We start from the raw sequence: 25,112 nt of genomic DNA, 5'->3' as shown, positions 1-25,112 counted from the left end.
ATAAGAGAAGGGCATGAAGGAGTTGCTTTATAATTGATTCAGGCATTGTTTCAGGAGAAAAAGAAGTCTTTTTTTATATTAAACATGTATAATTTCCATTTTGATCACCCTAGTATAACTTCGTCCTCACATGTTTCTCTTGGTATTCTGAAATGAAATATCATTATTCTAGCTTGTGTAGTATATTTTTGGTTTTGAAGCTTCAAGAATGCTTTTCAAATATTCTTTCATAGCAACTTTGTATGGTATGTTCATGAGCAACATAACATAAAAAAGATAGAGCCAGGAACTTGCAAAAATATTTGTAAACTGTGGTATTGACACAGTAAACTGATGAAAATGGCTGTAGGTTTTGTAAGTGAAAGGCAATAATTTTAAAACTGAACTTGTCCATCTATGTCCAATTCCATCCTAATAATAGGTAAACTTGACCGTGGCTGATATTTTGATCACTTGCAACTGTCCACATAGAAGCAAAAGTGGAACCTATACATTCAGAACTAGTCTGTACTCCAGTAATTAGGCTTGCTCAGTGAATCAGTACTCTTGTTTCAAAGTGTAGCAGCTGGATTTCAACAAATAGCCATTTTACTTTGCTTTTAAACTCCTGCAAGAGCTGTGAGATTTGAAACTGGCAGAGTTTTGTGACTCAGTCTTCGCTGCATGCTATCATGCAGTGAAGTTTTTTCCCTGTTCTCTCTTGTCTCTTTATTTACTACATAATCCCAATGACAGATGTTAGTTTTTGCTGAAAAACTTTCTCAGACATTGTAGGATAAATAAGGTCCAGACATCTCCATCTTTATTCAGGCTTCATAGTACTTTACTGAGCAAGCAGTCCCACTGACTTCCACGGTACCGTTTTTGGAATTTATACACTGTTGAACATGAATGAAAATGGCAGAGGCCAGTCCAGGGATTGCAGATTTTTTCAAGGGTCTGGTGCGTGCTTTTGCATGCATTTATTTTTGTGCAATTTTGAAAGACTGGTAGGCTGGAGAAAATTGACTGTTAAAACTCATATTTCAAGATGACTCATCCTCTAGGATGAACTTCAAATCAAACTAGGATGAACTTCAAACTCAAAAAACTCCATCAAATCAAAGATAGGACAGAAACCGATAGTATTCAGGTAGAAAACAGGGAATAACAGCTTCAACAAATAAAGCCCCATTTGGTTTTGGCTACGAAGTAATAGACCAAAACCAAAAGAAGATGTGCTTCTGATGAAATGTTAGTTCATTACAACAACAACAGACAGACCTGAAACATGCCCTAAATGGAAATGTAATTAGGCTGTTGACAAATATACACTACATATGTGCTACAGAAGCCTGGTGAAAGATAACCAGTGGGACACTGATAAGAATTTACATACTGTGCAATACAATGCGAGCCTAGATCTTGCACATGCTGTAAATGAAAGAAGGCATTGAGCTAAATAAAACATACAGACTGACTGTATCAACAGTCATTAAGAGCTAGAAGAATACATGACCGTTAATAGTCTCTACGCCTTTGTCTCTCTGTTGTGGAGTGGAGGTTTCTTGATAAATGTTAGGCTGAATGTTATCCACTACTGTGTCTCCTGTGTATAAGAAAGGGGATTGGCTGGGCTGGTGACAGTGGAGTTTCCAATCCTGGTCTCTCTTCCTTCACTGCAGGGTAAGGAAGGAGCAGGAGAAGGGAAGGTTCTTGATGGGCAACTAAAAAAATTATCTGACTGGGCAACGGAGGAGAGACTATAAATGAGTATTTGGGAATTGTTCCATACTGAGGCATTTAGTTGAATTTGGATTTGCTGAGTCTTAACTCATGAGACCTAAGCATGAGTTCTCGAAACTTTCAAATAAGACTGGCTCACTTCTAAAGAGTTAGACTTGCCTGTGTCTTTTCCTGGTGAACTCTGGTGTACAGCAGGGTTTTTTCATCTGGAAGGAACAGAAGTTTGTCTCATAAGACAAGATTGTCCGGCTAGGATGCACTGACCCAGATTACAAAAGAGCCTGAAGCCTACTGTGCTGCGGGGTCTTGCCAGTGGCTACTTGAGAGGTGGGTAACTCAGAAATTTGAGGATCAGCATCAATACCCATGGAGCACATGGTTTTGGGATATTAAGTAACACAGAAATTTCATGCACTGAAATTCTGTGTATAATTAGGACAGATCAAGAAAGTGACAGTAAATATGATGTGCTACAGGAGATCAAAGAGGCTGCAAGGTTAGAGAAGACAGACTGAATTTAATCTCTGTATAGATAAGCAGATAATAAATATAATTTAAAACTTCTGTAGATGACTGCTTCTTCAAATAACTAGTTAGAGAAACCATAGAAAGGGAAGCAGCTCTGGATTTATGCATGAGGAACTGGTTTAAAACTCTCCTGTTGAAGGGCAGTCAAATTAAACATTCTTGTAGGCCTCCCTAAAAAAAAAAGCTTAATCAAAACAAGGAAACCTTTAAAAAGAATACCAAAATGAACAATCCGAGAGTGCTAATGGCAAGCATAGGGTTTACAGACTGCCTGTTAGACATTCAGAGAAGATTCGTTCCTCTAGTTCAAAATGATTCAAGCAATGCAATTAAGCTAGAAAAAATTATCTATTTAAACAATAAAAAAGAAGCTTCCTGCAAAAGCAGAAGTTATATCCGATTGAGGATAATAGAAAAGGGCATAAATTGTGACAGATTCTGGAAAGTCATACTCTTAATAACACGTACACACATTTTAAGGAATAATTTGCTAAATGCTTAAATGTTGCTAAGAAGTACTTCTTCAGATAAATCAGAATCAAAATGACTGCTAGAGATTCAAATTCAGTAGGAGTTAAATATGATTAAGGTGTAATCAAGTTATAACCAGAGATCTCAAGAAAGAAAAGGACACAGCAGAAAAGCTAGATTAATTCTTTGTATCAGTGAATAGAAGAGCTCAGGGAATTTCACACTTGGGAGTCTTTGTTCATTGGGACAAGTCGGAAGAACTGTCTCAAACAGAAGTGTCAGGTTTAGAGCAAGCTGATAAATGAAGAATAAAAATTCATCAGGCCTGTATTGTATTTATCCGTGGCTTCTGGATGTAGTTAAAAATGGAGTTGCTTGAAGCATTAAATACAGTTTATAATACTTAAAAAAACCCTCATATTAATATTACATAAATGGAAACTCTTTATCCTATTCGTAAAAGGAAGGCAGAGGGTTCAAGGAAACTAAAATCAGAAGGTCTGGTTTCTGTACCAAGCAAATCAGTAGAACTACAATAAATTATTTATACTATTTCTGAACTGTGGCAAAAATGGGCAAAACTTAAGATCAGATTTTTTGTAGAGGACACTGTGCCTTATGAATCTGTTTGAAGGATTCAGTGAACATGTGAACAAAGGCTCATTTGATTAATATTGCATTTTGATTTTCAAAAAGTTTTGACAAGATCCTTCACTAAAGACCATGAAAGAAAGTGTAATAAGGAGGAAATGTTCTTTCATGGGTTAGTACTTGGTTAAAAGAATAAATGGACCATTTTCACAGTGATGATCAATATGAACTGTTGAAAATATTCATATTTAACCCGGAAAAGGGATGAGTAGGAAGGTGACAAAGTTAGCAAGTACAAAATCTTTCAGCATAGAAAAATGAAAGAACTGCAAAATGTTCAGGAAGATCTCAAGATAGTCAGTGGCTGGGTAGTAAAATAACTGTTGAGTTTCTGTAGCAATTAAAGGAAAAGTAGAACACAGAGAAAAATAGTTCTAATTGTACATTAATTCCAGTGATTTCTGAACTACGCACTTCCAGTTGTAAAACCGCTCTTAGAATTGCCTTGGACCGTGCCCTGGACATATCAGCTCAGTACTGGCTCAGCAGTAGTCAAAAAGGTCAACAGAGCCTTAGGAAATATCACTGATGTTTAAAAACCAAAACTGAAAAGACCATCAAACCATTTATAGGTCCACAGTATGCACTCCTTTCTCCTTAAATAATTTGTTAGAACTGGAAACAGTCCAGAGAAGGACAATAGAAATTTTCAGCCATTCAAAGCAGTTTCTGTGTAAAGAAATATTAAATAGGCTTAGGAGGTTTTGGTGTATGAAATAAAAATGTCACGTGGGATATGATAGAGGTATATTGAAATCACAGATGACGTGGAGAAAGTGAATAGGGAATGGTTACTTGCTGTTTTCTATGATAGGAGAATTAGAGGGCAATAAATACAGGTTTAACACACATCAGTGTTTTCTTTCACTCCACCCATGGCTAAATGTGGAACTTACTGCTAGGGAGCTTTATGGATTCTGAAAGTAAGAATATGTTCAAAGGCAATTAGGTGAATTAATGGAAGAGATGTTTTTCAGAGACTGTTAGGTGCAAGGAAGTAGGGATAAGTTGCAGTTTAGAAGATCTCCAGTACGCGTACTTCTGGAAGCTCGGAATTCAAATCACTATGTACTTGCTCTATTCTTACATGCTTTATTCTAGCCTCTCCCAGACAGGATACTGCATTAAATCAACATATTCCCTTATGTTACACCTACCAAAGGTGTTGCTTTGAGCACTCTAACACACATACCTGTTAACAATAATAGTAATAATAATGACAAATCAAATATGCCTCATATTTTCTCCCTCTTCCCATAGATATGTTGCCTGGTTTCTGTCACTGCAAGACTGGCTATGCAGGAGAGAGCTGCAACAGGTGTGCCTTGGGTTACATGGGATACCCTGAGTGCCTGCCCTGCAACTGCTCGGTGAAAGGCAGTGCAAATGTTGACCCTTGTGTAGGTCCCTGCACCTGCAAGGTATGGATGTCAAAATCTTCTGAGCCATAGGAAGATACTAATGATATTGAAAGATTGTAATTAATGGTTTTCTATCATACAGTAGCATTCCGCTGTCCTACCTAGCTGTGTTAGTATCTGTGTTAGTCACTTCTCATAGAACACTTGTTCTTGGTCCTGTAAAGTCTTAAATTGTCTTGTGTCATCTCAGTACTCACTGTAATTAACAAAATAGGTACCTTGGAGCCTGCTGCCAGTCATACGAGTCCTTAGAAATCTGTAATGAAGGGATGCTTCATTATAATGAAGCTTGTGAATCGTTTATTTCAAACTCGCATCCTCATGTACTCAGAAACTATATGTTTAAAGTATTGTGGGTACTAAAACTAACGTAATATAACTTCAAAAGAGAAAATGAGGTGAACTGATGATGTGTTTAAACAAACAAAAAAGTTGCCTTTTAGGAGTTGTTATTAGGGATATAATCCTCTTTTGTTGGTAAGTTCAAAACTATGAGCATTCTTTCCTGCCTTGGGATGGTCAATTATAAATCTGTAACATATTTAAAAAAATAATCCATCCTTTCTTTAGGATGATTTTCTTAATTTCTAGGAAGAGAATCTAAGAATGATTTTCTCTGTGTGCCTTCGTGTACCTCCAGCAAATTATATTTCAATATGGTATTGAAATAAAAAAAACTAAAACCACATGCACCCACTTATAAAATACCTAGTTAACAGGAATGCTTTAGAAATGGTGGTGCTCTGTAAGTCACAGTTTAGTAAGTGACCATGAAGAGGCCCAAAGGACAATTTACTGTACTGTGGTCAATTTTTCTGTGTCATACTTGTGGGAGTTTCCTTCCAGCATTCAATTAACAGAATAAGTCACAAATGTGGATTTAAAAATACTTACATTGCCTTCTTAAATACAAGAATGTACAAAAAATGCTTCAATATATCAGCTTATGCTGCATACACACATAAAGCTCTGGTGTGACAGCTGAATAGCACTGAAATCTACTCAGAGAATTAACCTTATCCTCACTTTATGTAACAGTCACATGCTGTCTGTCAGAAATAAAATCTATCCATATCAGTTCTAATTCCTTAGCTATCAAGTCTAGAAGATCAGAAAAGGGGTGCTTTTGCTATATTCTGACTTGAAAGGGAGCTTTAATGAAGGTGTCATGTGCCAAAAACAAGATAACCACTGCTGAATGATTCTTATTATTATGACATTATTTGTGTCATGCCAAACCGACCTGTTAGTACAATCAGACCAAAATGAACAAACATGGAATAGAGATAATTGTTCTTATCCCAGAGAGTCCATGCTGGATACACTTCCTTTCTTCTTCTCTAATCCCTTTTTAAGTGCTTGTGGGAGAAAAATTATACCCTTTGCAGATATCCGAGAGATAGATACAGACACATTTATTTTCACTAGCAATCTTCAAATTCAAATCAAAGCAGATTATGGTCAAAGGGACACTGAAATCATCAGATTAGTTATGCTCCATATGAAGAATAAAGTGGGATGTCTGGACAAGTTAATAGCAGGTCTTAGGAAAAATGCTTCCCTTCTTTTAATCACATCTTTCAATTATATATGATGAGCTCTAAATTTACTAAAGATAGTTTTCTTGTAAAGGAAATTGACTGCTGAAAAACAGTTCTAACTGTAAGCAGCATAATGCAACAAAGTGGGCATTATATTGTTATCTTTGCCACGTTAGCCAGAGTAAACTAAAGTACAGAAAGGTGAGGAACAAGTATAAATGCCTGATTTATCACTAATTATCCCAGAGAGCTTTCTGAAGACATATGGTCAAAGTCTTATTTTTGCATAATTTAAAACTGGACTGAACACATTATTGAGAAATAAATGAGGCTGTAGAAACATTGCTTCATTGGCTGAAGAATAGGTTAGATCTCCTTTCCAACTTTGAGTTTTATATATCTATTATCCATTTGCTGCCTACTCAATAGAATTATACAGGTTTTACTCACTGGTGACATGCTTGTGACTGCAGAGTAGGACAACTTTTCATGTAAACACATACTTTTGCTTTGCAGCTCTCTTTTATTTTACCCTTCTCACTCTGCACACCCTACGCACGTCAGCAAGGTGTGTTCCGTCCTTTCTCCCCATACCTCCCGATGCTTTGCCTTGCTTTTTCCATCTTTGCTAGATCTTAACCAGGAGGCTATCAAATGGCTTTTGGTGAACTTACTTCAGAGCTGTGTATTTCAAGCAATCATAGTCTACACTGTGTGGGCAGGCTCTTTATAATGTGTTCATTCTCTGCTGACGTGGAGCCAACAACTTGGTCGTGTGTGCATACCATAGAGCACTGTCTCCAGGATTAAAGAGACTGCATATAACACTTTTGAAAGGGAAAGAATTTTCTGGGCTATCTTGGGAAAAATACTGAATTACTAAACCAACACCATAACATGAGCCTTTTGCAACATACTCCTTGAAGAAAAGCTAGCATTATCTTTGTCTATAGGACAAATTGACTTATTGTGTAAACTAGCAGGACTTAATGCACAACCAAAACTTTCTCTGAAAAATGTAATTACTAAATGCCAAATAATGTCCAAATTCTGTGTCCTGTTATTTACATGCAGAGTATAAAGCTGGTGATCTCAAGTTCTAATCTATGACAACTGAAGTAATATTCTAATGTACATTTCCAGGAACATGTTGAAGGAGAAAACTGTGATCGTTGCAAACCGGGTTTCTTCAATCTGCAGCAAAATAATCCCAAAGGCTGTGAGGAATGTTTCTGCTCTGGGAAAACAAACGTCTGCACACACTCTCACCTTACCTACAGAAGTGTAAGAAAAATCATACCACATCAGTACATGTCATTGGTTTTGTGTTTCTGTGTGTTGTCACCGTCTATTGTCACCAGAGTGCATCTTATTATAAAATCATGCGTGTTCTTTTATGCCCCATGTATTTTTCATTTATCCAAACGAAAACGCTTGTAAGCTTTGTTTCTCTTCATTGTGAGAAAATGTGCAGTTCCAGGTCATTATTTAATGAAATAGCTAAGAATTTTGAAACATTAAATGTACAACACACAGCTTATGTGAGAAAAAGGGATGCCCTACAGGGGTGCCCCCTGCATTTTGAGTGAATTTCTTTTTTTTTTTTTTTGCGTACTGCATTACTAGGAAAGGATATGAATGGGAGATGAACCTACTGTTCTTATTTTTGCTGTGCTGTAGAAAAATGTCTTTAGCCTGCAAATATACTCTAAACTAGTTCTCAAAGCTCAGACAATCATTCCGCTGAAACAGGTGTGTGCTACATAGTCATGTGTGTAGATTGAGTTTGGGAAATGTGTTCCAGGTCTACTAGCTCCTGGGTTTGGCTGTATTGGTATTCTGGAAGTCTGTGAATTAAATTATATATGCCTAGTGTTCTTATTTACATCCCAGCATCTGGAAAATTTTCCATCCCACGGCTGAGGTAATTTATTGTTCTTCTTGTATCCAGGCTCCAGAAGCCATGCTTGTATGAACAGCGTGCTCTTCTCTGATGATTCATTTCTAGTTATGTGATTTCAGAAATTCAAGTTCTGATGCTTTTGAGCTTTGCTTTGGCTTTCTAAAAAAAAGTGTATTTGAACTTGTAAGTTGTAAGGCCTTAGAATTACAAATTATTATAAATTGTGCTGTCTACAACAATCAGAAAATGTATATCCATTTGTCAACTCTTCTTCTGTACCCTCTGTGACTGATACTATTTATAGAAATCTTGTATAATATTTGGAGACATTCTTATGCATGTGTTTGTATGATAGCATTTCCTGCTCACTCTGGATCATACGAAGCAGAGAAAGCAAATACTGTCAGTTACTTCAAACTACTCAGAAGTTATAAATCCCAGTCACGTACAATAAGAGAATTTTTTTCTGGTATTACTTTGTTGTTTCCTTTGTTCCTGAACTGCTATTAATCATATAAAGCTAATCAGTTTTTCAAATATAGAAGAATGAGAGGCAGTGACTATTGAAATGACTCATGTCCTGCTTCTCATTGTAATGTGTTTTGTTTTGTTGGTTTTTTTCTGTCATTATAGATAGAAGACATGAATGGATGGTATCTGACTGGCTTACCAGGTCTCATCAGAGTTACCCCCAAGCAAAAGAGATTTGATGGGCATCAACAGTTTAGCATCAGCAACGTGGCTGCACGAAAAGTACTGCCACAAACTTATTATTGGAGTGCACCCAGTTCTTACTTGGGCAACAAAGTAAGTGCAGATGGTACTTGCCTAAACGCTAATTTGATTTATTGAGAAAAGAAGTAAGGCTTTGAAGGGGAGGAGAACTGAGGGAAGATTAAGTTGGACAGCTATTTGACCAGCAAAATTGCAAGCCGAAAGGAATCAGGCATATGGAGTATCCTTGTGAGGCAAAAAGTAGAGAAAATTAACTAAGTATCTTTGACCTTGAGCCCTCTTCAGGCTTCTTCTGTCAGATATTAAAGAAGCCTACATAGTTCACAGTGTGGTTTTTTTCAATGAATTAGATGCTGTGTGGTTCAGCTTGTCCTGTTCTCTTCCCACCTTGTCCTCAGCTTTGAAAACCAGTTCCCTCGTCTGCTTTTCAGAGATGCAAGTTGCGTATCAGATGTTGTGGGGGTGTGTTACAAAACTTCAATGTTTGGCAAGAAACTTGTGTGTGTGGAGCTCTCTGCCCTAGAACTCAGAAAATGCTGTTGAGAGCTCTCTGCCAGTTCTAATGCATGTATTTATCTAAGTCTGCATGTGCCCATGTGTGCACGTACACATATATTCATGCCCTGCAGGTCAATACCAAATATTGGCTTTCTAAAGCCTTGGGTGCTTTAGTGGTCTGACTATCAGGCTTCTCTCCATTAGACTTTCTGCTATCATACATGATACCTTCATGAAGATCTCATTTTTTTCCAGAGAGTAGAATTAAGGACTGCATGAGTCCTAAATGTGAAGAAAGCTAAACAGCTTTCCATTTACCGTAAACCTGATTACACTAAAACTTGTCAGAAATGCTAACACTAATGCACTTGAGCACATTTTCCTCTGTAGTCTCTTCAGGCTAGTCAACTTCTTATTTATTTATTTTCTTCCTGCTGGCTGAAAATCAACATGACAGAAGGTAAGTGAGCATGTTGAAACTAAATAGCATCATTCCAAAGAATTGGGCATCCTGTTCATAGCTATAAATTGTTAAAGATAGTCAGGCTTATTTAGCTGGGCAAGGGAGAGTTTCTTCTCTAATCTTCCATGTCTGGTGAACTTACCCTGAGATATGAACTGATACTTTTCCAGACAGCATTTCATTCTGCTTCTATTCAGTGAGCAAAATAATGGTAAGAATGTGCACAAATGATTTGAACGTGGAAGATATTTTTTCAGTGTAATTTGGAGGTCCTTTGTGGTTACTGTCAGATATCTCTGTATGAATGAAGCAATTTGCCTTAATAACTGAACCATATAAATTTTTGATACTACAATAATACTGAAGGCACTCACAAATTACCACAGTACATCTTAACTGCCATGTTGCATCACGTAAATTAGAGTCATAATGACATGCTTAGGCCATATGATTTATGCTATGGAAAGGGAAATGGAAATAGAATATTGAGAGTCCTTATTTGTAAACTCAATAAAACATTTATCTGAATAGCTGAAACTGGATAAAACCAAATAGCTGAAACTAGATAAAAACATCCTTTCTTGAGAGTGATTGCTAGCTGTGTTACAGTAGAATAATTGGTATCTCAGAGCAGGCAAGCTTCTTTAAGAATTTTTGTCTTAGGAAATGTAGAGAACAATTTAGAAAATCTTATATAAAGTTGTACATTATAAACATTGTGTCACAGAAAACTGCCTTTCCTTTTTACTGTTAAATTATTGCTCTTAAATACTATTCCCCAAAATAAAACCGAGTAACAAAAGGTAGTAACCATCCTGCATTTCATAGTTTTCAAATATAGCTCAAAAACCTTATTTAAAATAATTATTTTAATATAAAGTCGGCATGGTGTGCATGTGCCTCCACAATGTTGATTGCCATATGTGTGCTATCTGCTTGTTTTACATCCGTCTCCAAATGCTTCTTTTGGATGAAAAAAGCGTTATAAATAAGATGTTCCTGACTGTGCAGCCTTTAGCTTTTTCCTTTTCGTCTAAATCTGGGTGACACTAGGCTATATGATGCTGGTCTTTGACTGTGTCTCTAAGGAGACATTATAAACAACAGGAGGCTATAGATCGTACAGGATTCTTGTTTTTGTCAGACTAGGACAGGAACGTGAGCAAATTACTTTAACATCACCATATCCTTTTAGTCTTCCAAATATATATGCCACTACCAAAACTTTTAACTTTTTTTTACAGATACAGATAATTTTTTAAAAGCCAGATATTTTACCTGTCTGATATATAATATGTGTTTGAACTGAAAAATTGAAGACGGGTTTTGATGCAGAATACATTTGGGAGTAATCTGGAGGAATTTAATTTCTAAAAATAAAATATCTAGTGGATAATTTGGGAGAACAGATTTAAAATGGCTAGTATTAAGGTTTTAGTAGGTATCATAAAAGAGTTTATCTTCTTGCCTGCCTGCCTTATCATAGCCTACTGAACTAAGGATTGCAGCAGTCATGAGGACTTGTGGTCTGTTAGAGCTTCTAGTTAGTGAAAAATTGTCTTATTCTATCACCTCTAATTACATTTTAGGTATCTGAAAACCCCATTTGTTTTTTGTTAGCAGTTTCTTGATTTGTTTTGACAATGTATCTGTAAGTTTATTTTAAACTTCTATCCTTGCTAAAATATTTTATAAATTTTTCGGAAAGTGTTACATTCTGATAAAGTTTGATCAGAGCACTGAAAGAAAAGTATGAAATTAATTAAAAATCCGATACCAAACTCAGCAGGATGACATAAAACACTTGTTTCTCTAAAGTCAGTGTGGAAGGGTTAGGTGTCCACGATGTTTCAGAAGTCTGACATCCTGTATATACTCTGGCTCTTTTCCTTTGACACCTTGGCAAAAAGCAATTTGATAATTTGTGTGCTGAGTAGAAGCCATTTATGATTAGCCAAAAGAACATGATATGGAGCATATCTAAATAAACATGTGACCCCCTGCATGACGCACACACATGAGGGGCAGCTGAGGCCACTTGAGAGTCCATGAGGAAACATCCATCTTTAGTTACAGAAAGTCTCTCTGCTTTATTTTCTCTCTGCTGCTGCAAATTTTATGTTCCTTTCTCTGCTAAGGGCCAGCTTTAACCATGAAGGTGGAGATTTATCCTGCGTCTTTCAGATGGCTAGGGCATTGCCTTTGATCAGCAGTCACCGGTTAGTTCAGCCTTTAGGTGGAACCCATCCTAGAATCCAGGTCTCTGAACCTTGTTAGGTCTCAACACCCAGCAGTCATAAAGAAAATAACTCCTCTATCTGGGTTCTGAGCAGATATTAATGCTGCCATTACTCAGACTGCAAACAACATGATAGAAATCCTAAAACACCTCTACTCAAAACCACTATTTGCCTACTGGCAAATTTTACTCAAATTGAGAAGTTTCTTGCATCAAATGTTGTTTTACGGGAGTCATTTGAACTAGTTGTACAGCATGATCCATTCAGTGTAAGTAAAGTTAATGATGTAATGTGGTCCTTCATGTAGTCAGAGCATGTTGAAAATTAAAGCAAAAGATGCTTGAATAAAAGGCTTTGTTATCTCTTGGAAAAATTCTAGCACATCATGTTTGTCAAATGTATGGGCTTAAGCAGCCCTGTTGTGGATACATTGTTCTTTCTCTGACCTCTAGTTAAAACCAAGACAACAGCTGAAAGTTTTGCGTAGAGTCTGTGCATACAGAACAGGAATGGGACTTCTTTGGCTTAACGCTGTCACTTCTTTTATTTTGCCTGTTCTTTTATGATTAGCTGTGTAACCTATTTGATGACTTACAGAAGTCAATGTTTGTTTGAGTCCAGATATGAAGACACTGTGATAAGCCTGTAGTCAATATGTATAAACTTTAAAAATCTGTCAGTCTTTAAAAGTACCCTACTTGGGAAAGCTAAAGAGTGGGATGGAGTGAGAAGTTTGGTTTGTGACATATTATCTATTGCAGACTGCCCAGAATACCTCATAGGATTAAATATTGAATTATAAAATAATCATATGCTAGGTCCTTGTGGCTTTTATCTTTATTTCCTTCCATTTGTTTTCATTTCTTAGGCAATTCTGATGCAAAAGGCAGAATAATGCAAAGTGAATTGCAGTCTACAGCTCCCAAAGGGGAGGGAGGGAGTTGAAACCCAAAACATAAGGAAGCTTAAATAATACAATAATCAGCCGGAACAAAAATGCCAGGATCAATTGTCCTAAATTATTAATGCATCTAAACCCAGAAAGCTTCGTCTAGTATTGTCATGGTTTCAGATCTCAAGACTTTCTTGTTCACGGGGCATGATAGAGTTAGATAGATCCACAACTCTTTTTCTTCTTTTTACTGCCTGCCTCAAAAAGGAGAACAATCTAATTTAACACTTTTTTGTATAAATGGATGAGATGCAAATTAAATTGTTGTTGGAACTTTTTCCTACCATCAGTTTGTTTTGAAATTCATTGGCCTCATGAAAAGCAGTGAGTGACCTCACCTACATAATTCCAACACTCATCTGTGTCTTAAATTTAGACAGCAGACTGATCTTTTTTGAGCATGTGTCTGTATTGCTTTTATTGTCAGGGAAGCAAAGCAGTGAAACTTAGGTGGGCTGATGTGATCTCTCTTTGGGCACCTTTATAAGATACTTCTTTCTTTCAGCCGGTTAGCTGGATAGGTTAGGCCCTCATGAAGAAGATTTGGTTCCCCAATGCAGATGGGTTGTCCAAGTCTAAGCAGGCCACCATTTAGTAACATAATGGGGGTGCTTGAAGCATCTGCTAGCTTTCTGTGGGATTTTTGCATAGTGATGGTAAGTCTAGTGCTTCATGATGAATTTTACTTTTTTATACCCTCTGCACACAAATGAGTTTCAGCCCCAAATTTGAATGTGTAACAAAGAACATCTCCAAACTTGCAAAGAAAATTAGGGATGGAGTAGGGAACGTGATCCTCAAGTATAAGGCATAACATACCAGAAACAATTTTGTACGGACATTTATTGATGAAATAGTTAAGTTATATGTTATCCATATTTGTAAAAGAAACAGAAATAGGCATCAGCAGCACATAGTATACAAGAAACCTTCATTCAGTGTAACACCCCTGAAGTTATTCACCGTTGCGGCAGATCCTTGGATGTTTTAAATAGTGTCAACAGCCAACACATGACAGAAAATTAAAATGATTCTTTTGAACCTAAAGAAAAATATCTTTTGTAAAGACAGCTACTTCAGTATCTTTTGTCGTTCATATTTGAATGCATTCTCCTGCTAAAAAAGCTGGTTTAGTTTATTTTTATGTTTTTATTTTTATTTTTTAATAAGTAAACCTTAAACAATATAAATAATGTAACTTTTAAAATCACAATCTAAATTGCCTTGACTGAAATTAAGTCACCATGGTAATCGGACTCAGTCAGCAGTATGAAGGTGTCTTCAATTTATACCAAATGTGCTGTTTATTTTATTAGCACTTACTTCACTAACAGCTTCTAAAAATTGAGATAATAGGCGAATTCAGATACTGAAAGGATGAGACAAACAGAGCAGGAATACAAGTAAAGAGCAAAACATTTTAAAGATTTGAACCACAGCTGACTGATGTTTCCTTTAAGTTTACTTAATTTGTATTACATGATTGGGTTTAGATTCTTTGTCTTTGCTGCAATATTCTCTCAGTGTGACACCACGAAATGAGACAGGGTTAGGTCTCTGCATTCTTTCACGGTTGCGGCTAGCCAAATTTTGCTTGATCCCCAGTACAAATTGAAACAATATCAGGACTGTCCTATTTGGGATTCAGCTACTCATGACTGTAAAGAACCAGTAAGACATAAGTAAATTTTGCACCCTTTGTTCCTCATTAATGCTTTTAATCATGTTTGGAAGGCCTGTTGGGACAGTTTAAGTACAGCCATTATTGTGATTGCAAGGAAAACTAAGGATGCCCAGTAGACTGTTACGGCCTCTTTGCACCTTGGAAATGAGTTGAATCACGGCTCAGAATCTGGCTAGCTGAGTCGACTGACTGCGGTATTTCATGTATCCCATGATACATTTAATTTCTTTGTGCTAAAATCATCTTATACTACTGTAGAGAAAAGAGGAAATTTATTGTTGGTGAAATTATTTCATAAATCTCAAGTGTCCTTTGCATTACCTGCTTACCCAAGTCTGCCTTGAAGGCAAGGGTTTTAATCAATAGTGGCAGTTGAAAAATGGAGAAACAAGCAGGAAATAACGTAGTTTCACAAAAGAAGGGATGTGAATGCTAGAGAGAGAATACTGAGGGGTGTTAGGAAATAATGAAGAAGAAAGTAAATTGGGGAGTATGCTTGCCAGATTGAAAAGTTTTACTCTTCTTATCTCTGATCCCAAAAACTAAATTACTGAAGGATCCAACAAACCAGAAGAAGAAGAAAAAAAGTCTTTGACTTGGAAAGGAGTAATGTATCCAGTGATTTGTACTGAGGGCTAATCAATATGCAAAGAAGCATGATGATGGTGATCTCTAAGCCTGAGACAGCTAAATTGACCAGTGCTTACTTAAGACTGCAGGAGAAATGTGAAGTTTATGAAAGGGAGGATAAATGGGGGTTTTATTCCTCTTGTATGATTTTGCATGCTAAGTACTTCTTCAGCAAATTAGCATGTGCTTTGAAAATTATGTATGGAGATCCTTGCTGATCACAGGTTACCTGGAAGTAATGGGTTTTATGGAGTTTTACTCAACTTATCCACTTACATTAATCAGACAGAATTGATAGTCCAGACATGTAGTTGATACTGGAGTACACAGGAGTGTGATGGAGGAATCTATGCCCATCACAAAAAGGGTACAAATAAGAGCTACTAAAAGGTCATTCTCAAAATATGAGAGCCACAAAGAGGTGGTGTTCAGTTCAGTTTCCAGATTTCCCTTTATGAATAACTGAGTTGCCATTTCCGTTTGATTTACCTGCTTCCCCCCCAATTTACTTCAAATTTAAATAAATTACAAAAACTTTGACTGTAGTTGAAATTTTTGGGTTTATAACTCATTAGTAAAACTGCATGATGCCACTGTTTAGTTTTGTAATTTTGTGGTGTTTAGCTTTTGCTTTCCACATCAAAAAGGCAGTATGCAGGAGAGCAAAAGTACTGAGAATTTCTGATTGTGCACAAGGAAAGCAGCCTTTTCTGCAAACCATTTGTAGTACTTTCAATCTGTGCTATGTTGTTTTTGAAGTCTGACATACTCAGTAGCATCTGACAGTGTCAAAATATTCTTGACATGCAGCTTCTCTACAAGATGGTTAGACTCCATTATTTCCATTTTATATATAGGAATTAGCATTGCTTTTCTTCTTGCCTGTCTTCAGAAACTAAGATTTGGTGCCTAAACTTCATTGTCTAACTTTACCTTGTGTCATTGAGGAGTTTTAAGTCCAAACCAGTGTAGCACAGGTGCCCAAATCCAAGCACTAGTCACCTGTGTACAGATGCAATTAAGAGATATATGCGTGTGAATTTGTGTGACACATCTTTTACTGTATGGGTGTCATGTGAATTTTTAATTAGTTCATAGGTCTGAGAGACCTAATCAAACTAACCTTTTTAATGGCATTTTACATCCATAATCATTAACAAAAAAGCTGTATATTTGTACAACAAAATATTGGCAGGAGTCACTCATTTTTAACATACAAAGCACCATTACTAACTAGACTATGGAAGAAGGGAGAGTGGTTTATCAATGGTTAAAAATGGTACAAATTCAAGATATCATTTGTGAAAGAAAACTCAAACTGACACTCAATGTGTATACAAAGAGCTTATTTTTATTTTATTTTATGTTTCTTTATGGGAAGAAGTAACCAGTTCCAGAAGTAATTATAATAAAAATTAAATTAGTAGCTTTGTAAATTCTGTGTATTCTTGACTTTTTCATAAATGATTGGTAACTGGTAGGGTTACAAACTATAATTTTTAGAGGGCGGTATTCCATACTTACTAAATTTCCAGCCAGTCACCCGAAAAGTAAGTATCAAAATTATCATTTTTGTATATTTCAATTTAGTAAGAAAAAGAGAAAAGCAGATCAACAGATAGTCTGATATGAACATAATATTTTAACATCTATACTGGGTCTGGCTAGGCTGGAGTTAACTTTCTTCATAGTGGCCTGTGTGGTGCTGTGCTCTACATTTGTGGCTGAAACAGTGTTGGTAACACACCAGTCTTTTGGCTCTTCCTGAACAGAGCTTGCACAGCATCAAGGCATTCTCTCCAACCTTTCCCACTGATCCATAGGTCTTTTCACCTTCTTTCTATTTTCTCTCCATCCCATGTGAGAGAGGAGTGAGGGGTAGGTGGGTGTTTGGCTGCTGGCCACCACGCACACCATTGGAAGCGATGGAAGAAACAGAACTTTAAAACCTTCGACAATGCAGCAGTTGCAAAGGAAGTTTTCAATCTGGCTGCAAAGAATTGAGTAATGAAATGGTAACCAGAACTGACAAGAAAGTAGCACAATAGTGATCAGGAGCTTGAATTATTGGTTTAGTTTTTACTTGTCTTTTCATAGAGTCACTATTCTAAACATTTTAATATTGTGAGTGACTCATGCTTTGATCTAATATCTGAACAGAGTAGGAAGCATCCTTTAAATCCTGTAGGTCCTGTGTCTCATGTACACTATTCCCTCTGTCTTACTCATTTCTGAATGGACCCATACTGCTTTGTTAAATCTCTAGAAGGCAAAATGAGCTCCATTACTTTATGTTCCTATTAAGTTTATGTACTGTAACCTGATCATTAGCAGGAGAGAATAATGGGGGCAAAGATTTTAGTTTCCAGAGAGAGACTCTAGCTAACTACAACAAATTTCTTCAGAAAGCAAACCTCAATGGAAAAATTAAATATTCAGGAACTTTCTAGAAGGGTTACCCTAACTACAGAATTAATTTGCCTTTGTCTTCCTGGACCCAAGAGACAAAAGGGTTAAGAGCAGATATTTGCCATATTGAAGGGATAATCACGTGCTAGAACCCCAATCTGAACTGTGATGAATTATTAAACCAGAGGTTTGTTGGGTGATTGAATATTACCTGCAAAGCACTGCTCGTCTCCTTGAGGCACATCCAGAGCTAACTGAATTTAGCCAATTAGACTGACTGTCTCTTCAATGAGTTGTGACCTATCAATGGTAATAGCTTATTATGATGATAAATGAACCCATCTCTCAAACTGAAGCCTGAGTACACACTTCAGCAGTTTCCCTGAATCACAGGGCCATTACCTATCAACTTCAGATTGACAGGAGTGACAGCAATGAGAGCAGATAGCACGCATGAGTAGACACAGATGATTGTTTTACCCAAATGAATATATTTACACTTATTTTTCCTGAGGTTGTTTCGTGGATTTTCATTTTTGAGTGTTTTTTTTTAATGGGCCTGCCTGAACATTCCATATTTCGCCAGAAGTTCCTCACATTTCTCACAACATGTGCATTACCACCCCTGTCTCCCGAGATACCTGGGTGAATTTCTGATTGGTATCTACATGCCTTTTCAGCCTCAGAGGCACTCTGTATCGTGATAAAGGAGAATCCTTTTTTCTAATGGAAGAGTTTGTTTTATTTGTTTGGCCCTCTTAGCCCTATCAATTTATTTTCCACAGGTAATTTCCTCAGAAAAATGAGCAAGATAGAAGAACTGTAACATTACTAATATTTTTCATTATTTTATTATAAGCTTTTGAAACCTTTAAGTATCAAATATAATGAAAGAACACTGCTAGACCAGTGCCTTGGTTAGTTTAACTCTTTTTGGAGACAGGAAAATTTTCTGCAGCAAAAAGGCAGTTGTTTTAACAACTTCCTCTGTCAGTTTTCTTCTGGGCTTTTTTGGTGTCATTCCTCACACCCCCCACTCCTCCAGGTTAAAGATTTCACTGTTTTTTTATTAATTAAAAACAAGTGCCAGAGATATATACCTTCAATTTACTGTCCTGAAAGAAGATTTTGGTTATGACTCAATTTTTAAAATGAAATTGCATAAGAGAAATGGCTTTACATATTCCTAAACCATATCTCAGTTACGCATAAGATAGGTACAGTCTGCCTTGAAAGTGTGGCCTGGAGCCAGTACTCCCTTGTACGGAAGGCTTGAAGCTATGCAATTAGCCGGTCAGCACAGCAATCCCATCTATCTCCCTGCCTCTCTTACACAGTGTGCCTCCTACCAGAAGGTTTCCTGCGGTGTGGCCTGGTGAGCCGTGACTCGCTGCAGTGCATACGTTACTGTGCAGTTAATTAGGCAAAACTCATACAATTCCAGGTGTGCTTTGCCGTGAACTGGGTAGCACACTTGCAGCGATATTAATGGATATAAATGCAGTGAATAGTAATCCATAGTTTCCCATCAATATTGTATCTTCCATGCTCCAGAAAACCATAGCGCAGGATTTCATTTACTTTGAAGTTTTTTTGAAGCTCGGATGATCAAAGTTTGTCATATTACAGAGGAACTTTTTCTTCTTACGTATTTTAAATTAAATGCAACAATACAGAGGTATAAATACATCTAGTCATTTTAAATGTGTGGCAAGTTAAAAAAAACATAAAAAAAAAGTAAAATGAAAAAGAAAACTAATGGATCAGTATTCTGTTGTCATTAGCTATGGAAACAAGATTTCCTAACTTAATAAACCTAGGCAACCTAAACTAATAAAACTGGAGGTCTGAAACTGCATTTTTTAACCTACAAAGTAGATTTGTAACAACAGATGCCTTTAAAGCTAATCAAATAAATAGATACGTTGTTTGGTCAGCTGTGTCTTATTAGTTAAATGTGTGAGCTAATTCTGTTTAGTCTGCTGTGATGAAAAGTCCTTTTGAGAAAGAACTTTCTACAACTTTGTTGCTGAGATGCATTTTATGTGATGCGCAATCCAGTAAATTATTCCTTTCATAGATGATGTATTAGTTCAGTTTAGGTAGATGCACCAAAATCCAGTTTTGTCACTGTCCTGTGTCTTTTGTTTTATGTCAAATATGTGATACATACACATATATGTTAGAATACAAATAGCTTTATACATTTGTCTCACCCGTTGAACAAAAATATGAATGTATGGCACAAAGGATGAACAGAATAAAACCAGCCACATGAGATAAAAAAAACATAGAAACTTAAATACAGGAATGATCAAGGCAACCTTTCTTAAACAAACCTCAAGCTTTTATATTAAAGCTAGCTAATAATTCTTCCTTAAACTGCTGCTTTGGCTTTTTCCACCAAACATTTTCAAATTTTCTATTCGAAAAATTGCAGTGAGATACTTTGTTTCAGATTTCTGAGCCTGTCTGGCATTAACGGAGATTCTCAGAGCTACTGCAGTGTGCCCCTGTGTTATCTGTCCTTCCTGTTTCCTTCCTTTGTTATTGAAAAGGGGCTAGCAGTAGTAGAAAAGTTTTAACATCTGGTAACAAATACAGCAACTCAAAATCTCTTATTTCACCATGAATATGATGAAGTAGATGACCATATCAGTAAATCATCAGACTCATTACCAAACCTTCCAAGAGCTCCGTGAAACAAAATATCCCTCTGCCTGAAACACTCAAGGAGATAAATGATAGCTGAAAGATTTGGGAGAGTCAAAAGACCTCTCCAAAACTCAGAGTGTATTCTGACTGTCCCCAGTTCTGAATTAAATAGAAGTGCATACGCTGTTTAGTGGTGGCCTCATGTAACCTGTATTAAAATGTGTGACAAAACACAGTTGTTAGTACAATTTAGAGCTGCAAGTCTAATGTTCTTCTGAAAGTTATAGATGAAAGTAAAATGAGATAAGAAAAAAGCTTCCAAATTTTCAGTGCAATTTTTTGTGGGGAAAAAAAACCCAACTGATAAAGTTCACATGCTTTATTTAAAAGCATAGGGGAATTTAACTTAAAACTTCAGGGGAAAGCGGCAAGTTTCCTCTTAAGTTATATTTGTTCATAAGTATTTTTACGGACTCTAGTATACTTTCAGTTTGCTGTCTATATACCTGGCTTATAGCTGTTGGGAGTATTACTCCAGGCAAGTATGAAAAACTTAGCCTAGCTACTTTTCCTGTAAATCGTTATTTAGCTTATTTGTCTACTTTCTTTCCAGTTCTATGAAGTGTTTTCTGTATTTGCTTTTGAGAAGTAAGATAATTCTGGGCTATCAGCTATAAATGCATTGTACAGTATATTAACTTTGTTCTGATCACATATTGTGTGTTCCAAAAGGTAAGTGCTTTTGCTTCCCTCTCTCAAGGTTTTTATATGATAGTCTTTCAAACTGTCTTTCAGTGTTTTGGATGTCTAAATGCTGCAGATTCTTTTTGGAAAATGGTTGTTCTATGAAATGCAGTATCATAGATGCAGCTAAAGTAAATACTTATAGTAAATCTGGAAGAGAGCATTTTTCTGTTTTCTTCCAAAGAGTCCTAGTGTTTTTAGCACAGGAAAACTTATTTAAATTGCTATGTAAGCTTTCTGTATGTATTTTGCATGTTTTATTTTTTATGTCCACTTAAAATGGACATTTTTCTATGTTCATTTCTGCTCTGTTATGTTCTGCTCTGTAACAAAGCAAAAGACTGTATTTTTTTCAAATACAGAATTTTGGGCAGTTTGAATATATCCAGGGCTTTCTAAGTTGAAGATGACAAATTATTTACTTAGTAATGTAATGAAATTTTTCTTATGTTTAGAGAGAGGATATTAGCCTAAACAGATTTTGTTCTGATCTACTAAAGTTCCTCTGACATTTTTACAGCACAAATTTAGTTTCATATTCAAATGCCAAAATCTTCAGAGAGCTGAAAAGCCATCTATTGGATTCTCTATTTAGGTACCTGAGATTGTTCTGTGGTGCGCAGAGACGTAAAGGAGAACCACAGCAGAAATAAGTGTAAAGTATAGTCAACCATGTATTTGAAAATGACGTTCCAGAGTTTCTTGCCTGCCAGAAGGTGTGCTGTTTTCTAGTGTGGGAAGTCTCAGTTTTCATAAATACTACAGCATGTGTGCCAGTGTTGCAGCATTTCATAAAGCACTGGAAACACTGGTTATTTACTGAAATGTGATCACTTTGCCTGAAGAATATGGTGAATTTAAACTTCTGTTACAAAGCAGGATTTATTTTGCTCTAGGCAGGTAGTGACTACCACTTTAAAATAAGTGGATGTTAATTAATGCTTGGATAGAGCAGATACTATATTGGATAATGTGGATACAAATGCACATTATTAATGAAAAGATACATCATAATGATTATCTTACCGTCTATGCTGAATTATGATGCAAGTCTTATGGAAGGATAAATGACATCCATTGTAAAACCTAATGGATATCATTATGGTCAGTGTTAAAATAATGAATACCAAATGAATGAATAATAGGAGGGACACTAAAACTAAATTTTGTTCACTACCTGGGTTGGTAAAAATGTGTAATCAGTACCACAGATTTATGTACACACCTGAGTTGACTGTGCTTGTGCTTTGGTCAACCTGGGACAGTCAGAAAGATTTGAACATTGCAGCAAAAATTTTTTAACCATTCTACTAGAAGTACATACATACATTTTATGTAAAATATTGAAGATTCAAAGAAAATAGTCTGAATATTGCCCAAAGGGCCTTAAATCTTCTTTTCTTTTTATACACAGCAACTTAAATAGGAATCCCAGCAATATGACAACAGAAATTAAACAAACATTTTGTAATTCGTGTGCTTTATTATCCTGACTGTGTGAACTGAACAAAAGCATGAATAGCTAGTGACTTGAGCTGCCCTAATAAGTACATCTACTTGGGGCACCATTCAGCATCCCATTAAGAGTACAGATAAAAGCAGCCCGTAAGGTAGCTCCAGCTACAAGTACATGGTATGTTCAGTGAGGTCCTGAAACTTCCCACGGTTCTTAGAGATGTCCATAGGCCTTATTTGTCATTGTAAGCTCTATGAGGGCTTCCGATAGGTTATCTTAATTAATTAATTAATTATGTATTTGTTCCATGTTAGTTTTTGTGCCAGCTCTCCACAGGGACATTTGAATTGCTCCAGGCTTCAGAGACAGCTATGTTGTTAACAATTGGTCTGAAAACGCCACGTGATCCCATTGAGTTCTTGCTTTTAGGGAGGAGAAAAGGAAAGAGTGGAGTTCATGGGGGGATCATAGCTAGGAAGAGTGTGTATGCATACTTGCATGTGGCCTCATTCTCATCTGTACAGCTAGGGAGAAAATGAAGTACAATTTTGCCAGAGAAGTACGGGCCATTTTAATGGTTGGGTTTTTTTTTTTTTTTTGTATTTTGAAATAACTAAGGCAAAAATTTTCTCATTTGGTCTCAATCTGTATTGGGTATTCTAACATATATTAGCTATTCTATTACAGATCTTTGATCTGGATATGTATTAGGTATTCTGTTCCATGGCTCTGTATCAGCTATTCTACAGTGGCTCTGAGGAAGAACTTTCACCTGCAATACTGAGAGAAATGGGAGCACAATGTGCAATAAAGCAGTAAACTGCAAACAAGATTCACACTGCAGATCTGAGAAGAGGAATTTGTCCTGAGAGGGAGATCATAGATTCAGGTTTAGAACTACTCTTGCCAAGTAGTTTTATTTGGCTCTTCAGGGAAAACAGAGAGAGATGTGGTAGTATATTACCTTCTGAATATTGTTATGATCATAAGGCACTGAAAGAAAGGTTTATACTTCCAGTTCTTGACATAGAATCATAAACCTTTAGTATCTTTCTGAGGAAAAGACAAAGTTTGAGAATATAACAATATCTAAACTCTGCTGGAGGAAAGTCCATCCAGCCCAGCAGCCTGTTTAATCACAGTGGTCAACAGCAAATGCCAAGGGAAGAGTGTAAGAAGCAGGCAAGGGTTTACTGATTCTTCATTGTATACTTTCCTAACCTCAACCAGCCTGTAGCCTGGGTACCGCTGAACTGATGGAGGTGTCTTTGCATTTAACGGTTTTCATTCGTCCTAACCACACTTTAAAACCTCTATCACATGAAGATCTAGCAATAAATGAGAGTCTTGTTTGGGACAGCAAGCCTGGTTCTGTGGCAGCCCACTCTGTGTCCTGCCCTCTACATTGTTATTTGATTTTTAATTGTCTCTGAAAAATGGTGTGTATGGGAAAATCCATGAGATAAAATGTTTTCTCTCTAGCCTCAGTTGCACTATTAAATGTTCTTTTTTTTTTTTTTTTTTTTTTTTTTAAGCAAAACCACAGTGGTTTTGTACTAGGTCTTAGTGCTGCTTTACTTTGTCCATTTACACTGACAAGTCAGATAAGTTGTCTGGAGGCAAAATTACCTACACTTTGTAAAGAAAGGCAGTTATTTGCCATGACGTCGAAGCACAAACTATTATATTTGCTTCTCATTCATCTGTCTACGCTGTAAGTTGCTGTCTGTTACATTTGACACTGATCAGAAAGAAGGAAAATATTTTGAGATTACATTGTAGGTGAGTCCTTTTAAATGTCTCTTTTTCAGGGATGAGTTATTTCTCTCTTCACATTATAATGTTCTGCTAATTAGTTAAAACAGTTATGTTAGCAGTGATTAGAATCTGTATGTCCTTAGTGCTAATGACTCTATGACTTTGCTTCTATAAAGATTTCAAGAATTTTTAAGCCTCTTTGCTTCAGGGTAGTATCAAATTAAATGAAGGAACAACTTATTGTTATTACTCATCTAATTTATGTGATTGTATCACACACTACATTTTTGTACTAGAGTATATAAAAAGCAGTGAGCCCTAGAAAGTGATCTGAGCCAGTACGAAAATAGCTAAATCAGTCTGAAGAAGGGAAAGTAATCAACCAGATCAAGTAGAATCATAGGAGGATATGGAAAAGAAGAATTAGCTTAACTGCTTTTCAAGGCATATTCTGGCTTTTTTTGAGTGGGCTCATGCAAGAGAAGTAGTGGTCAAAAAATATCTTTCCCAGCTTATGTTGTCTCACTTCTATTGCAGAAATGAGGTCAGTACTGCGTTCTCCAAAACCTGCTTTGCTGACCAAGAACTTGAGTGTTATGGGACAGTTTGTTATATCAAAGTATACGTGGTCATGCCCTCATCCTTTTT

The 25,112-nt window shown here is 36.4% G+C and overlaps 1 protein-coding gene across 10 annotated transcripts in view; it reads left to right on the top strand.

Annotated features, from left to right (window-relative positions):
* The window catches only part of LAMA2 (laminin subunit alpha 2), a 376,159-nt gene that overhangs the window by 153,760 nt on the left and 197,287 nt on the right, over positions 1–25,112 (top strand). For all 10 annotated transcript variants that reach the window (XM_074580763.1, XM_074580762.1, XM_074580760.1 and 7 more), the window contains exons 10-12: positions 4,636–4,796; positions 7,481–7,621; positions 8,874–9,047. In XM_074580763.1, coding sequence (XP_074436864.1) covers positions 4,636–4,796; positions 7,481–7,621; positions 8,874–9,047 — 476 coding nt within the window. The remainder of the gene's footprint in view (positions 1–4,635; positions 4,797–7,480; positions 7,622–8,873; positions 9,048–25,112) is intronic.

Source organism: Larus michahellis, chromosome 3 (genome assembly GCF_964199755.1).
Source record: "Larus michahellis chromosome 3, bLarMic1.1, whole genome shotgun sequence".
NCBI classification, from domain to species: domain Eukaryota; kingdom Metazoa; phylum Chordata; class Aves; order Charadriiformes; family Laridae; genus Larus; species Larus michahellis.
The sequence above is the reverse complement of the archived record's forward strand: the minus strand, read 5'-3'. Positions and strand labels throughout refer to the sequence as shown.